General features: G+C 56.4%; 1 protein-coding gene across 2 annotated transcripts; it reads left to right on the forward strand.

Moving 5' to 3' along the window:
• Positions 1–947: 947 nt before the first annotated feature.
• Positions 948–13399, forward strand: NCKIPSD (NCK interacting protein with SH3 domain). Of its 2 annotated transcripts, none has more exons than XM_074403899.1 (13): positions 948–1129; positions 4307–4416; positions 4764–4968; positions 5161–5251; positions 5516–6009; positions 7060–7230; positions 7403–7489; positions 7576–7714; positions 7832–7912; positions 8104–8232; positions 8318–8410; positions 8550–8722; positions 12495–13399. In XM_074403899.1, exons 1-13 carry the CDS (start codon positions 1055–1057, stop codon positions 12696–12698), a joined length of 2052 nt encoding a protein of 683 aa, XP_074260000.1. In that variant the 5' UTR covers positions 948–1054; the 3' UTR covers positions 12699–13399. The 2 variants fall into 2 exon arrangements, with proteins under 2 accessions (XP_074260000.1, XP_003926360.1); XM_003926311.3 differs by lacking the exon at positions 948–1129 and adding an exon at positions 1452–1741.
• Positions 13400–13667: the final 268 nt, after the last annotated feature.

A 13667-nucleotide genomic window follows, 5' to 3' on the forward strand; every position in this document is an offset into this window, starting at 1 on the left:
GAGTGTGGCGGTGCATGCCTGTAGTGCCAGCTACTTGGGGGACTTGAGCCTGGAAGATCAAGGCTGCAGTGAACTTGATCATCCCACTGCACTTCAGCCTGAACGACAGAGCAAGACACTGTCTCAAAAAATAAATACAGATAAAAATAAAAGTAGAAAACCTGCACACACTGGCCCGGTCCTGTCCACGGCCCTGCTTCTTGTGGAGTGGGCTCGGGCTTCCTGTGGAGTGTAGCTTGGCCATTCCCAGCCACCAACTCTCCAGGACCCTGAAGGCCTCTTCCCTGACCAGGATTTCAAATACCTGGAGGTCTGGGCTGACTGGAAAGCTGGGAGGATCAAACAGGCTTTTAAGGCCACGTGGTACCCCACTCCCTCTTCCAGCCCTCCCTTCCGTATGCTCTCAGAAAGGGGCATCAGAAATCTTAAATCCTATAAAGGCAAGCCGGGCGCGGTGGCTCAAGCCTGTAATCCCAGCACTTTGGGAGGCCGAGGCGGGTGGATCACGAGGTCAAGAGATCGAGACCATTCTGGTCAACATGGTGAAACCCCGTCTCTACTAAAAATACAAAACATTAGCTGGGCATGGTGGTGCGTGCCTGTAGTCCCAGCTACTCAGGAGGCTGAGGCAGGAGAATTGCTTGAACCCAGGAGGCGGAGGTTGCGGTGAGCCGAGATCGCGCCATTGCACTCCAGCCTGGGTAACAAGAGCGAAACTCCATCTCAAAAAAAAAAAAAAAAAAAAAAAAAAATCCTATAAAGGCAATAAAACACAGCAAGATGATAGGTAGTGATAGAGGTGGGAGCTTGACGGACAAATACTAAAGGAGACAGAAGAGAAGTGTCCCAGTTAGAGGGAGCAGAATATGCAAAGACCCAATATAGAGAAAACCAGCCGTGGCTGGTGGGGAGCAAAGATGGGAGGTCTTTAGACAGGGAATAGCCCCGCCTGGTTTCTTCTGTTTTTGTAGCCCTCTTTTCCCCACCCTTGCTCCCCACTGGCCACCATCGGCACTCGGTGAATGAATAGAGGTGGTGAGGCCTAGACACACGGATGAGAGCCGGGCCCCACGGGGGCTTCCAAGTGTCGGATCAGCAAGATCGTCTTTTCGAAGTCGCCGTCCTTGAGGTTAGTAGATGGGACCCACTCCCCTAGGGCGGCGGGAGCGGAGCGCGCTTTCACCGGGAGGTAGGACTGGACGCAGCGCTCGGACTTGAGCGAGGAAAGGGAGCCGAGGGCTAGACGGATGAAGCCGAGGCCGGGGTGAGGATTGAGGGTGCGGGGTCCGGGGATGAGGGGCCTGGAGTCCTGGAGTCGGGAGGGACCAGAGGCGACAGCAAGCTCTGGAGCCCCGCCCCGCCGCACCTCTCGTGGCCGCGCGGGGGCGCTGCGCTCCAGCGCATGGAACGTTACAGCCCAGGGCGGGGCTTTGGCCAGCGGGCGCGCGCGCGCATGCTTGATGTGTCACGGGGCGGGGCGAGCGCGGGGCGGTGCAGCGCGGAGTTCCAGGCCTGGCGTTGTGGCTCCGCAGCCCTTGCCACCATCCCTGCACTTGACCGGCCCAGCCCCATGTACCGTGCGCTGTACGCGTTCCGCTCGGCGGAGCCCAACGCGCTGGCGTTCGCCGCGGGCGAGACCTTCCTGGTGCTGGAGCGAAGCAGCGCGCACTGGTGGCTGGCAGCGCGGGCGCGCAGTGGTGAGACGGGCTACGTGCCACCAGCCTACCTGCGCCGCCTGCAGGTGAGTGCGCCCCTCCCCGCCCGGCCTCCGCGCCCTTAGGGCAGGACCCCTTCACAGCCCCGCGGAACCGACCCAGGAGCCCCACCCTCTCCGGGACCCGAGGCTAGGACCTCTATCAACCAGGCAATTTGAGAACCTGACCCTCGGACCCACGAGGGCTCGAGACCCCAAGAGTCAGCATCACCTACAAAAGACCAGGCCCTTGACAGGCCAACTCCCGATCGACCAAAAGCCTAACTCTGGGACTGAGACTCCTCGGCACCCCAGACCCAACAATATCGAATCTGCCATATGAGTGGTGACCCTGAGATTTCATCCCCACCGAATTCTGGCCAATTATTCAAGTCCCTGAGACCCCAGACCCTTAATATGCTCCTGTGGATTCCTAGGACCCCACACCCACCCTCCCTCCTTCCCTCCTTCCCCCTTCCCCCTTCCCCTTTTCCCTCCCCCCTCCCCCCTTTGAAGCCACCACTGAAACCTGGGCCATCTTGGACACCACCTGTTTCCCCAATCATCCTGCAGGTCCTCAACCTCCCAACTTGGACCCTGGAGCCATAGTCACCTCCATCCTCTGTGTGACACCCAAGCTTTGGTACTTTAGTGTCTTTCACTAGCCTGTGCTCAGCCACCCTCTAGGCTCTTCTTAAGTCTCTCCTAACTTTATTTGAACCAAGGACCGAGGCCTATGCTGACAGGGCACACTGCTCCCTCCACTCCCCAGCCCTGACTTCTCAAACATTCTTCCTTTGAAAGTGAAGGGGCTCCATCCCTTCTGGTCCCCAGCCTAGAGTAGGGACTGCTCCCATTGTGACGAAATGAGTTCTTATAGCTTCCCCTGGTCTGCCGGTGGCCCCATTTCCTTCCAGTGGAAGCTGCAGTCCCAGTTCCTGTTTCCCTAAGAGTAGCCCTGCTGCGGGGGTTGGGGTGCGGTGTCTCCAGCTGGTCTATTCTGACCAGAGGGGGAAGAAGGGCCCAGAGCTGCCTGGCCTGTGCCAGACACCCCCGCCCCGTCCTAGTCCCGATCCTTTAGGAAACATCCTGTCCCAGCCCAGTTCAGGACAGAAATAACATGATAAATTTGGAAGTGTCATCTGGTCTTACCAGGGAGGATGGGCCCTGGGCCCTAGGGGCTTCCTCATAGACCCTTGGCGTGATCCCATCTAGCAGTGCCAGGGGTGGGAGTGAGGGCCGTGGATACCATGGTTGCTGTGTGTCAGACCCATCTTTTTGGGAATGGGGTCTCATTTACGGCCTCTGAGGAAAGCCCTGTCTCTTCCCCTACTGGGCATAGAGGTCAAGGGCCTATGAGTCCCCTGCTTCCAGCCAGGACCAGTGGGGCAAAGTGTTTGTGGAGGGCAGAGAGGCTACCGTCTTCTCTGACACCGTTTCTCAGTTTCTGCGTGTCTCTTTCTGTCTCATTGCTGTGACTCTCTGTGCCTCTCTGCCTGTGTCGTTCTGACTCCACCTGTGTGTGTTTTCATTTCTTCCTCCGACGCTCCCCCACACTCTGGCTCTGGCTCTCAGTTTCTTTCTGCGTTGTTTCCCTCTGTCTGCTGCTCCATTCCTCTCTGAGCTCCTCTCTTTCTCCATGCCTTTCTTACTGTGTGTATGTGTGTCTTTCTCTTTCCGTCCCCCCATCTGTCTCCTCTCCCTGCACTCTGGCACACCTCATGCCACCTGGAGGGCTTTGCTGACCTCTGTGCCCCCCTGTCTGTCCCCATCAGGTAAGCTTCTCAGCTTCTCAAACTCATGGTGGAGTGAGTTCATCTCTGCTCTGGGGCTCCTGTGTAGCCTGATGGACCATGTGTGCCAGGGCCAGGGGAGGGCTGGGGGTAGCTGGTCCCCCACATCCCCCATCACAAATAGACCGGGTGGACCCCTGGGTTGTTGGGGATGGTAATACAGAACCTGGAGCAGGGCCTAGGCCCTTCTCTCATGTTCATCCTTTGCCACAAATACAGAACTGCTTCCTAGGAAAGGTCTGGAAGCTTACTGAGATACCTTGTGGGGATGAGGGCCAGAGCAGGGTTGGGGAGGGGTAAGGCCCTTTGACCAGCTCCCAGGGCTTACAGAGGGCTCTGCAAAGACAGGGCTGTGCTGGGGTATGACCTTGGTTTTGCGAAAGAGCAGCAAGATGCAGAGTGATGTATTAAGGATTCCAGACACTGGAGGCCTCCTGCTTAGCATCTCAACCTGGGCTCTGAGCCAAAATCAGGGATAGACTAGGTATGCACTCCTGGCCCCAAGCTGGGAATCTGGGCTTTTTTGCTTTAGAACTCTGATTTTCAGAGACATCTTAGCCAAGAGCCTTGCTGTGGAGTAAAATCCTGATCGGGGCCTCCATATGTAATGTGGCTGCGTAGGGGTCACCCTGTGTCTCAGCTCCCTGAGTGATGCAGCTTGAAAACCTCACTCCATATTCGGGTTCAACTTTCTGTGCTGTGTCTAGTATTCCAGGCTTTAGCTGTAATGGTTCTCTGACCTGGGTTCTGTCTCGGTCTGGGTCTGGCCTTAGCACCTCCATTTGGCCTTCAGGTCTAACTGCTGTCCCCTGCTCCCCAGGGCCTGGAGCAGGATGTCCTCCAGGCTATTGACCGGGCCATCGAGGCTGTGCACAACACAGCCACGCGGGACGGTGGCAAGTACAGCCTGGAACAGCGTGGGGTCCTCCAGTAAGTGGAGGGGGAGTGGAGAGGCGCCGCCCAGTGAGCATGTGGGGCGGGGTTCTTTAGTGAGTGTCATGGGGCAGGTAGGCCTGGGGAATGTGAGGGTTGGCAGGGGTGGCGGGGGAGTGGCACCTCCCAGAGAGCATGATGGGGTCAGGTCCTTCATTGAGCACCAGGGATGTGCAGAGCACAGGACTGAGGATAGTATGGGGCAGTGCAGGCTGGGCGGGAGCATGGAGGAGAGAGGGGTGTCTGAGGGGCCTGGGCTATGGGGTCCCAGCATCCCACAGGAGGCATATGAGGACTTTGAGCTGTGAGATGCAACCCCCATAGTCTCCCTGTCCCTCCATCAGGAAGCTGATCCACCACCGGAAAGAGACCCTGTCACGCAGAGGCCCTTCAGCCTCCAGTGTTGCAGTTATGACCCCATCAACCAGTGACCACCACTTGGATGCTGCTGTAGCCAGGCAGCCCAATGGGGTGTGTCGAGCCGGGTTCGAGCGGCAGCACAGCCTGCCCAGTTCTGAGCATCTTGGGGCGGATGGAGGCCTCTACCAGGTGTGTGGTGAGGGCATCCTGGAGAAGGGAGTTGGGTGGGGCTTAAGGCTTCATCCAGAGGCTCAAGGGGTCCACTCAGGAGTGATGCACCCCAGAGCCATAGTCCTGCTGATGCCCAGGGCTCCGGGCCCAAGCCTGGCTGCCGCCCTGGATGTCAGTCTGTCCTCCCAGATCCTACTTCCGTCTTCCCAGATCCCACCACAGCCTCGCCGAGCAGCACCCACCACACCGCCGCCACCAGTGAAGCGCCGAGACCGAGAGGCCCTGATGGCCTCTGGGAGCGGTAAGAAGGCAGGGTTCGGGGAATTAGGGTAGAGGCACCCTGTGCTTGGAGTGGTTATTCTGCCCATGTCAGGGAGTTGGAGGCTCTAAGCTTGGGAAGAAGACAGGACTCCCATGTTGGGGCAATTAGGGGCTCTGGGCTTTGTGGGGAAACAGTGCCTAGCCGAGAAACTAGGCCCTGTGTTAGGAGACAGGGGCTCTGGGCAAGGAAGGGTATGGTTTTCCAGGGGGCTGCCCCGGCACAGCTTTTACTCACTGCTCACAGGTGGCCACAACACCACGCCCTCCGGGGGTAACTGTGTGTCCAGCGGCTCCTCAGTCAGCAGCACCTCCCTGGACACGCTCTATACCAGCTCCAGCCCATCTGAGCCGGGCTCCAGCTGCTCACCCACACCCCCACCTGTACCCCGCCGAAGCACCCACACCACCGTGTCCCAAGTCCAGCCCCCTCCCTCCAGGGCCTCAGCTCCTGAAACCCCTGCAGAAGAAGAAGTGGCAGCTGGTACAACCTCAGCCTCTGATGACCTGGAAGCCCTGGGTACACTGAACCTGGGGACCACAGAGGAGAAGGCAGAAGCTGAGGCGGCTGTGCCCAGGACCATTGGGGCTGAGCTGATGGAGCTTGTGCGGAGAAACACTGGCCTGAGCCATGAATTGTGCCGGGTGGCCATCGGCGTCATAGTGGGTCACATCCAGGCCTCCGTGCCAGCCAGCTCACCTGTCATGGAGCAGGTCCTCCTCTCACTTGTAGAGGGCAAGGTGAGGGTGGGCGGTATAGCAGGGCCACCCTGCTACCCACCCTGTTCCCACCCTCACGCACTTGTCCAGCCCGTACATTACAGGTATTTCTCAAGCTCTGGCTCGGAGCTCTTACTGTGCTGGACACTGGGGACATTGAGCCGATTTCTGAAGCAGAAAGGAAGGACAAGCAGTCCAGGCAGATGCGCAGCCTGGACAAGGGCCACAAGGCAGGAGTGAGCTGGCTCGTGGGAGGAAGTGGAACAAGGCCTGCAGGGCTAGAAAACAGGGAGTGAGGAAGTGGGTGCTCTGGGAGGAGGTGAGACCTGGGGCAGGTGACAGATGAGACCAGATGTGGGTGGCCAAGAGTTCTGTCTGGCTGCAGGGAAGGAATGGACATAGGGCATGGGTGAGGGTAGTGCCTTGCTGACCTTGGCAGTGAGAGATTGAGTGCTGGGAGAGCTGTGATTGTGACGGAGTCCTAGGAGCTGACTTGGATGAGAGGGAGTGAGGTGTGTGGGCATGATGGGATGGTTGGAATCCTTGGCACTCACGAGCAGGACAGGGCAGTGAGCCCAGCATATATGATTGGGATCAGATAGACCAGGGGTCCCTCTTTAGCGCCCCATGGTTCCTCTTACAGTTCTGGTTTGGGTTTTGGGGAGTGGGCCAATGGGCTTGCCTGTGCTGGGCACAACAGCCAGTGCCTGGTCAGCAGGGTTCAAGGAAGATGTGGGAAGTTGATAGGTGACAGCCCTGTACCACTTTGTGTGGAATGGGAGAGTGAGGTCTCAGAGTCACATTTGGCAGTGACAGAGTTCATGGCCCTCCTAGTCGGTGGTGTTTATCCAGGTCTGGGATGGGAGCTGAGCTGTTGAAAACCCCCCAACAGATGAGTCTCCTGTTGAGTCCTGTCCTGGGAGGTCATCAAGACTGGAGTTGAGCCAGTGTGGGCCAGGACGGACTCGAGTTCAGAGTATAGGTCCGCAGGTGGACTCTCCAGGCCTTGGGGGCTTCCCGGAGATGGTGAGGTTAGAGAGTATGCTGAGTCATGCTTCGCCCTCCCCCTAGGACCTCAGCACGGCCCTGCCCTCAGGGCAGGTCTGCCATGACCAGCAGAGACTGGAGGTGATCTTTGCAGACCTAGCTCGGCGGAAGGACGACGCCCAGCAGCGCAGTTGGGCACTTTATGAGGATGAGGGTGTCATCCGCTGCTACCTGGAGGAGCTGCTGCATATTCTGGTGAGGGTGGGGGCCCACACACATACCCGACATGGGGAACAGTGACCCCGCCTTGCAGCATCCCTCTACAGTGCCTGGGAGTCTCCCGTACACATATGTGCTCAGCCCTCTCTTATGTGGCTGCACAGCCCCACTCATGCTGGCTGACACTCTCACTTCCTCTTTTTGGTAGACCGATGCAGACCCTGAAGTTTGCAAGAAAATGTGCAAGAGAAACGAGTTCGAGTCTGTCCTGGCCTTGGTGGCCTATTACCAAATGGTATGTGAAGGACGAGGGGAGGGGGCTTGGAGAGACCTAGGTAGTGGGGGAGTTCCAGGCACTGAGCACACAGGGTTCCCTGCTAGGAGCACCGAGCATCACTGCGGCTGCTGCTTCTCAAGTGCTTCGGCGCCATGTGCAGTCTGGACGCAGCCATCATCTCCACGCTTGTGTCATCTGTGCTGCCTGTGGAGCTGGCGAGAGACATGCAGACAGACACACAGGGTGAGGCTAGAGGGCGGGGTGGGAGGGAACTTCTTGCCATCTGGAGGGGGTTCCTGCCATCTGCTGGGGTTTCTTGCCCTCTCTGGGGACTCTGACTGCCTGCCTTCCCCCCCCCAGACCACCAGAAACTCTGTTACTCTGCCCTCATCCTGGCCATGGTCTTCTCCATGGGAGAGGCGGTGCCCTATGCACACTATGGTAAGAATACAGTCACCAACCTGCTGATCACAGGTCCTGAGCCAGGGCCCATGGTCTGAGGGCCTGGGACCTGCTAGCTACACAGCCTAGCAGGGATAGGATATCCCCAAGGCTCACAGAAAGCCGAGAAGGGTGGGTAGTGGGTTTTGGGGGAGAATGGGGCTGCAGACTTCTGTGCCCCCCTCTCCCAGAGCACCTGGGCACGCCTTTCGCCCAGTTCCTATTGAGCATCGTTGAGGACGGCCTGCCCATGGACACCACGGAGCAGCTGCCAGACCTCTGCGTGAACCTGCTTCTGGCTCTCAATCTGCACTTGCCAGGTGGGGCGGGGCCTGCCCAGGCGGTGGCTGAGCACATGGGGGCTCTCAGGCTCAGCACCCTGTCTATACCCATGTCCTTCCTTAGCCCCTGACCAGAATGTCATCATGGCCGCCCTGAGCAAACACACCAACGTCAAGATCTTCTCTGAGAAGTTGTTGTTGCTCCTGAACAGAGGGGGTGAGGGCCCGGGAATCTGCGCGGGTACCAGTTCGATGCCCTGTGACTCCATGACCCCTGCAATGACTCCTGTAACCCCTGGGGTGACTCTGGGACTCCCACAAGGACCACACTGACTCCTGTGACTCCTGCCTCCTAGATGACCCCGTGCGTATCTTCAAACATGAGCCACAGCCGCCACACTCTGTCCTCAAGTTCCTTCAGGATGTGTTTGGCAGCCCGGCAACGGCTGCCATCTTCTACCACACAGACATGATGGCTCTCATTGACATCACTGTGCGGCACATCGCGGACCTGTCACCAGGAGACAAGGTACCTGGAGATGGCTGCAGCAGGAAGGGTCACGGTGTGGAAACTGAAACAGAATGGCAGGGGGCATGACATTGAGTGGAGATGAGGGGTAAGGCCACTGCTGGAGCCAGGTAAGTGTGGGTGGCCACTCAGAAACCACAACAGGTGCACCAGGAGCCAAAAGAGCCAGCCATGAGTGATCTGGAGGTGCGGCGGCTGCGGGAGGCTGGAGAGGAGGGAGGGGTGGGAGATGAGGCATGGAGGATGGAGTTTACACAGAGCCTCAGAGGCTGCTGCAGGAGGTTGTGATCTCCTCAGGAATAGGGAATGTGATGTGACTAACATCCCACATAGAATCTGAACTGTGTGCCAGCAGAGTGGAAGCCGGCCAGGGAGGAAGCAGCCGCAGTGGTCCAGGTGGCATGGATGGGGTGGGGACGGGCCTGGCAGTGGCGAGAAGAGGCCAGGTGTGGAGTGCTTAGTAAGTGGGTCTGGCAGGGCTTGCCGCTTGGTACATCTTGAGTAGCTAGATGGATGAAGTGCTGATGGTTGAAGCTGGGAAGGCTGTGAGAACTTCTTGGGGGAAAATAGAGAGTTGTGTTTTGAATGTGTCAAGATTGAGGAGATGCCTGCTAGACACCCAGGTACCAAGGGCATCAGGGAGGCAGTGGGGAATGAGCTGGGACTAGAGAGACATTTTGGAGTTGTCTGTGATGATGGGAAGCCTGTGACAATATGATTTTCTCAGAAATGAGATAGATGGGCAGGTCAGTGGGAAGCTCAGCCTGCAGCCCTGGGCACAGCTGGAACAACGAGGGAGAAACCCAGGAAGAGAAGCAAAAAAGCGGGAGCCCAAAGCCACATGTTTAGAGGAAGATCAGCCCTCTCTACACCGTTAACAGCTTGAGCAAGATGGGCTGAGAATTGGCCATTGGATTCACCACACAGAGATCAGTGATGACTGATTACCAGTGTCGGTGGGGTGCAAGGAGGAGAGTCTGAAGAGAAAGTTTGAGAGAACTTGAAGTTATTGGGGAGTCAGAATGAGGGGAGAGTTGGAAGCAGTAAATGGAGACAACTCTTGTGAATTTTCTGTGAAGGGGAAGAGAAAAATGCGAGGGAGGTCACTGGAGGGAGATGACGTGGGGATAGGGAGAGTGTTTCATTTTGTTGTTGTTGTTGCTTTTTGAGACGGAGTCTCCCAGGCTGGAGTGCAATGGCGCGATCCTGGCTCACTGCAACCTCTGCCTCCCAGGTTCAAGTTACTCTCCTGCCTCAGCCTCCTGAGTTGCTGGGATTATAGGCACACACCACCACGCCCAGCTAATTTTTGTATTTTAGTGGAGACGGGGTTTCGTCACGTTGGCCAGGCTGGTCTCAAACTCCTGACCTCATGCAATCCACCTGCCTCAGCCTCCCAAAGTGCTGGGATTACAGGCATGAGCCACCATGCCTAGCAAGGAAGAATGTTTTGAAGATGGGATGTTGGCCAGGCATGGTGGCTCACACCTGTAATCCCAGCACATTGGGAGGCTGAAGCGGGAGGATCACTTGAGTCCCTGAATTCAAGATCAGCTTGGGCAACATAGTGAGACCTCTGTGTAGCCTGATGGACCACAATAAAAAATAAAATTGGGGCCGGGCTTGGTGGCTCATGTCTGTCATCCTAGCACCTTGGGAGGCCAAGGCAGGCAGATCACAAGGTCAAGAGACCGAGACCATCCTGGCCAACATAGTGAAACCCCGTCTCTACTAAAATACAAAAATTAGCTGGGTGTGGTGGTGCGCGCCTGTAGTCCCAGCTACTCAGGAGGCTGAGGCAGGACAATTGCTTGAACCCAGGAGGCGGAGGTTGCAGTGAGCCGAGATGACGGCACTGCACTCCAGCCTGGTGCTTGGCACCTGGCGACACAGCGAGACTCTGTCTCAAAATAAAATAAAATTAGCTGGGCATGGTGATATGCACCTGTAATTCCAGCTACTTTGGAGGCTGAAGTGAGAAGATTACATGAGCCCAGGAGGTTAAGGCTGCAGTGAGCCATGATTGTGCCATTGCACTCTGACATGGGCAACAAAGCAAGACCTTGTCTCAGAAAAAAAAAAAAAAAAAAGATAGGGATCGTGGTGCATGTTCTGGCCAGAGGGAATGATCCAGCAAGCACAGAGAGGTGGATGATGTGTTGGAGATGGTGGGCCACCACAGGAGTCAGCAGGGGAGAGTCTTGGTCCATGCCTACGTGAACAGGAGCTAGGGCCGCTCATTCTGGTAGGGACAGGTGAGATGTGGGTACTGAGGAGAAAGACGGCTTTATGCAAGATTACTTTTGTTTTCTCTATGAAGCACAAGGCCAGCTGACTAGGTAGTTTAAGTTTGGAAGACAGACAGCATGGGTATTATTGCTACTCTAAGGGAGAGTAACACAGCAGGGAAAAGCAGTGGGAGGCCCAGGCAGTGCTGCGTGTCCATTCAGGGTTCATGGTGGTGAATGACATTTAGGCCTGCACGTGGCTCTGCATTTGTCTACAGCTTAGACACTGCCGTTTTATGTGCAGGCACCTCTGTATGAAACCCAGCGCTGGGACTTAGCAAGGTATGCTGCCTAAAGGAGGTTTTGGTATTACTCCTCTAATGAAAGGTGAAAAAAAGACATGAGGAATGTTGAGGGAAGCAGACAAAGTGCTAGGTCAGGTCATGGTTTGGGGGGTCTCTGTGAGAACAAGCTGTCAAGTCATAAGGGCTGGCTGGGCACGGTGGCTCACGCCTGTAATCTCAGCACTTTGGGAGGTCAAGGTGGGCAGATCACTTAGGTCTGAAGTTTGAGACCTGCCTGGCCAACATGGCGAAACCCCATCTTTACTAAAAAATACAAAAAGTAGTTGGGCATGGTGGCGCATGCCTGTAGTCCCAGATACTTGGGAGGCTGAGGCAGGAGAATCACTTGAACCTGGGAGGCAGAGGTTGTAGTGAGCTGAGATCATGCCACTGCACTCCAGCCTGGGTGATAGCACGAAACCCTGTCTTAAAAAAAAAAAAAAAAAAAAAAAAAAAAAAATTATAGGGGCTGTTGGAACTGGTTCAGCCAGAGGTGCTGGGAGTATGGGTTGAAGGAGAGGCTGTTGGAGATGGATTCAGGGCATATGTAGGAGGTAGGATGGCCAGGTCTTGGACATGGCTTGGATATGAGGTATGTGGGAGACAGGAAGCAAAGAGGATACCATGTTTCAGGTCTGTGCTTTTGGGTCAACAACAGTGCTCTTTCTGAAGGTAAGAACATGAGAAAACCTTCAGCTCTGGGAGGATGGGAAAGATCATGAGTTTGATGGTGGATAAGTGGATTTGGGTCTCTGAGATGTGCAGATGATAAATGGGCAGTTGAATATTCCTGTTGGAGCTCACAGGGTAGTTCTAGGTGAGAGGTATGCGAGTGGGTCACTATTTGAAGCCGTGAATGTGCATGACATCTCTCAGGGCAAGAGAGAATAGGGTGAGCAGCAGAGGGCCACTGGCTGACAGACAGAGGCACCTTGGGGGACCAGCTTTAAAGGATGGGCAGGACTTCCCTGGGCAGCCCACATACTTGGGACTGTCTGTGGTTGGGATGATTCATTCATTCACTTATTCAGAAACTATTGAAGACCAACTCTGTGCCAGATACATTCTGGGTGCTAGGGATGCAGCCCTGATGTTCTGGTCCACAGCCCTGGGGTCTGTGGGGCAGTGGGGTCCTGCCCTTGTCCAGTGGTGGTCGCAATACCTCCCTGGGGTCCCTGAGCTGGCCTGCTCTTCCCACAGCTGCGCATGGAGTACCTCTCCCTGATGCATGCCGTAGTCCGCACCACGCCCTACCTGCAGCACCGCCACCGGCTGCCGGACCTGCAGGCCATACTGCGACGCATCCTGAATGAGGAGGAGACCTCACCCCAGTGCCAGATGGACCGTATGATTGTCCAAGAGATGTGCAAGGAATTCCCAGTGCTGGGGGAGGCTCCCAGCTAGCACCTTGCTGTCCTCCCTTCCCTGCAGCTCCAGTCAGGGTTTGGGGACTCAGGGGCTTGGCCCTAAGAATGTTTTGCACTGACAGTGGGAGGGGATAGGTGGCAGAAGGAACCTGAGCAGGGCCCCCCACCTGAAGTAGAGCTTATTTATGAGAGGGGCCAAGTGTCAGATTGGGGACCACGTTCTGGGAGCTGTTCTGGGGCAGGGGGAATATGCAGGCTGAAGCCCCTCTATACCCTGATAGGCTTCCTGTTCAGCATGCCCCCCTCTTCACCCCACACGCACGTGTACACTCAGAGTCCTGCTGCTGCTCCAGGCTGGGCCAGACCCCACCCCACCCTTCCTGGTCTGTATCCTGGGCCTCAGCAAGCCATGCCCCTGGGGTGAGGGGAGGCATTTCCCACCAGCTCTATTCTTTGCCTTAGCTTTGCAGTGAGTGCTGCTCATGTGCTCCCCTCCACCCCCATATGGGGGTTGCTGCCCTTCACTCCTACCCCCAGAGGCCTTGGCCAAGCTGCTGCTTTGAAAGCGGGATCTTGGAGACAGGCCATCCATCCTGGAGCCTCATGGAACAGGATGATGGCACTGAGAAAGCCAATGACTGAATCTCTTTTCTCTGTAAACATGTAGACTGAAAAGCCATGTGTATTTTCCTACGTGCTGCAGCTCTCCTTTGGAAATAAATCACAGGCATCTGGAAACAGGCTTCCCTGTATGATCTTGGGAGACAGTGGAAGAGGATGGGCAGAAGTACTGGGGCCTCAGGACCCCATCACTGCGGGTTACACTGACTTCTCCAGCCTGAGGAGGTGATGGACCCTGACAGGTCTGGCCTTCAAGGCCCTTTAAGCCCTGTTCCAGCCTCTCTTCCCTGAGCTCCCACTTCTCCTGAGCCCCAGCCACTGCCAAGTGCCCCCGAGCAGCCCACTTGCAGGTGTCTGCACCTCTAGGCTTTACTTACATCTTTCT

The sequence above is a fragment of the Saimiri boliviensis genome, chromosome 8, assembly GCF_048565385.1.
Source record: "Saimiri boliviensis isolate mSaiBol1 chromosome 8, mSaiBol1.pri, whole genome shotgun sequence".
Classification (NCBI taxonomy): domain Eukaryota; kingdom Metazoa; phylum Chordata; class Mammalia; order Primates; family Cebidae; genus Saimiri; species Saimiri boliviensis.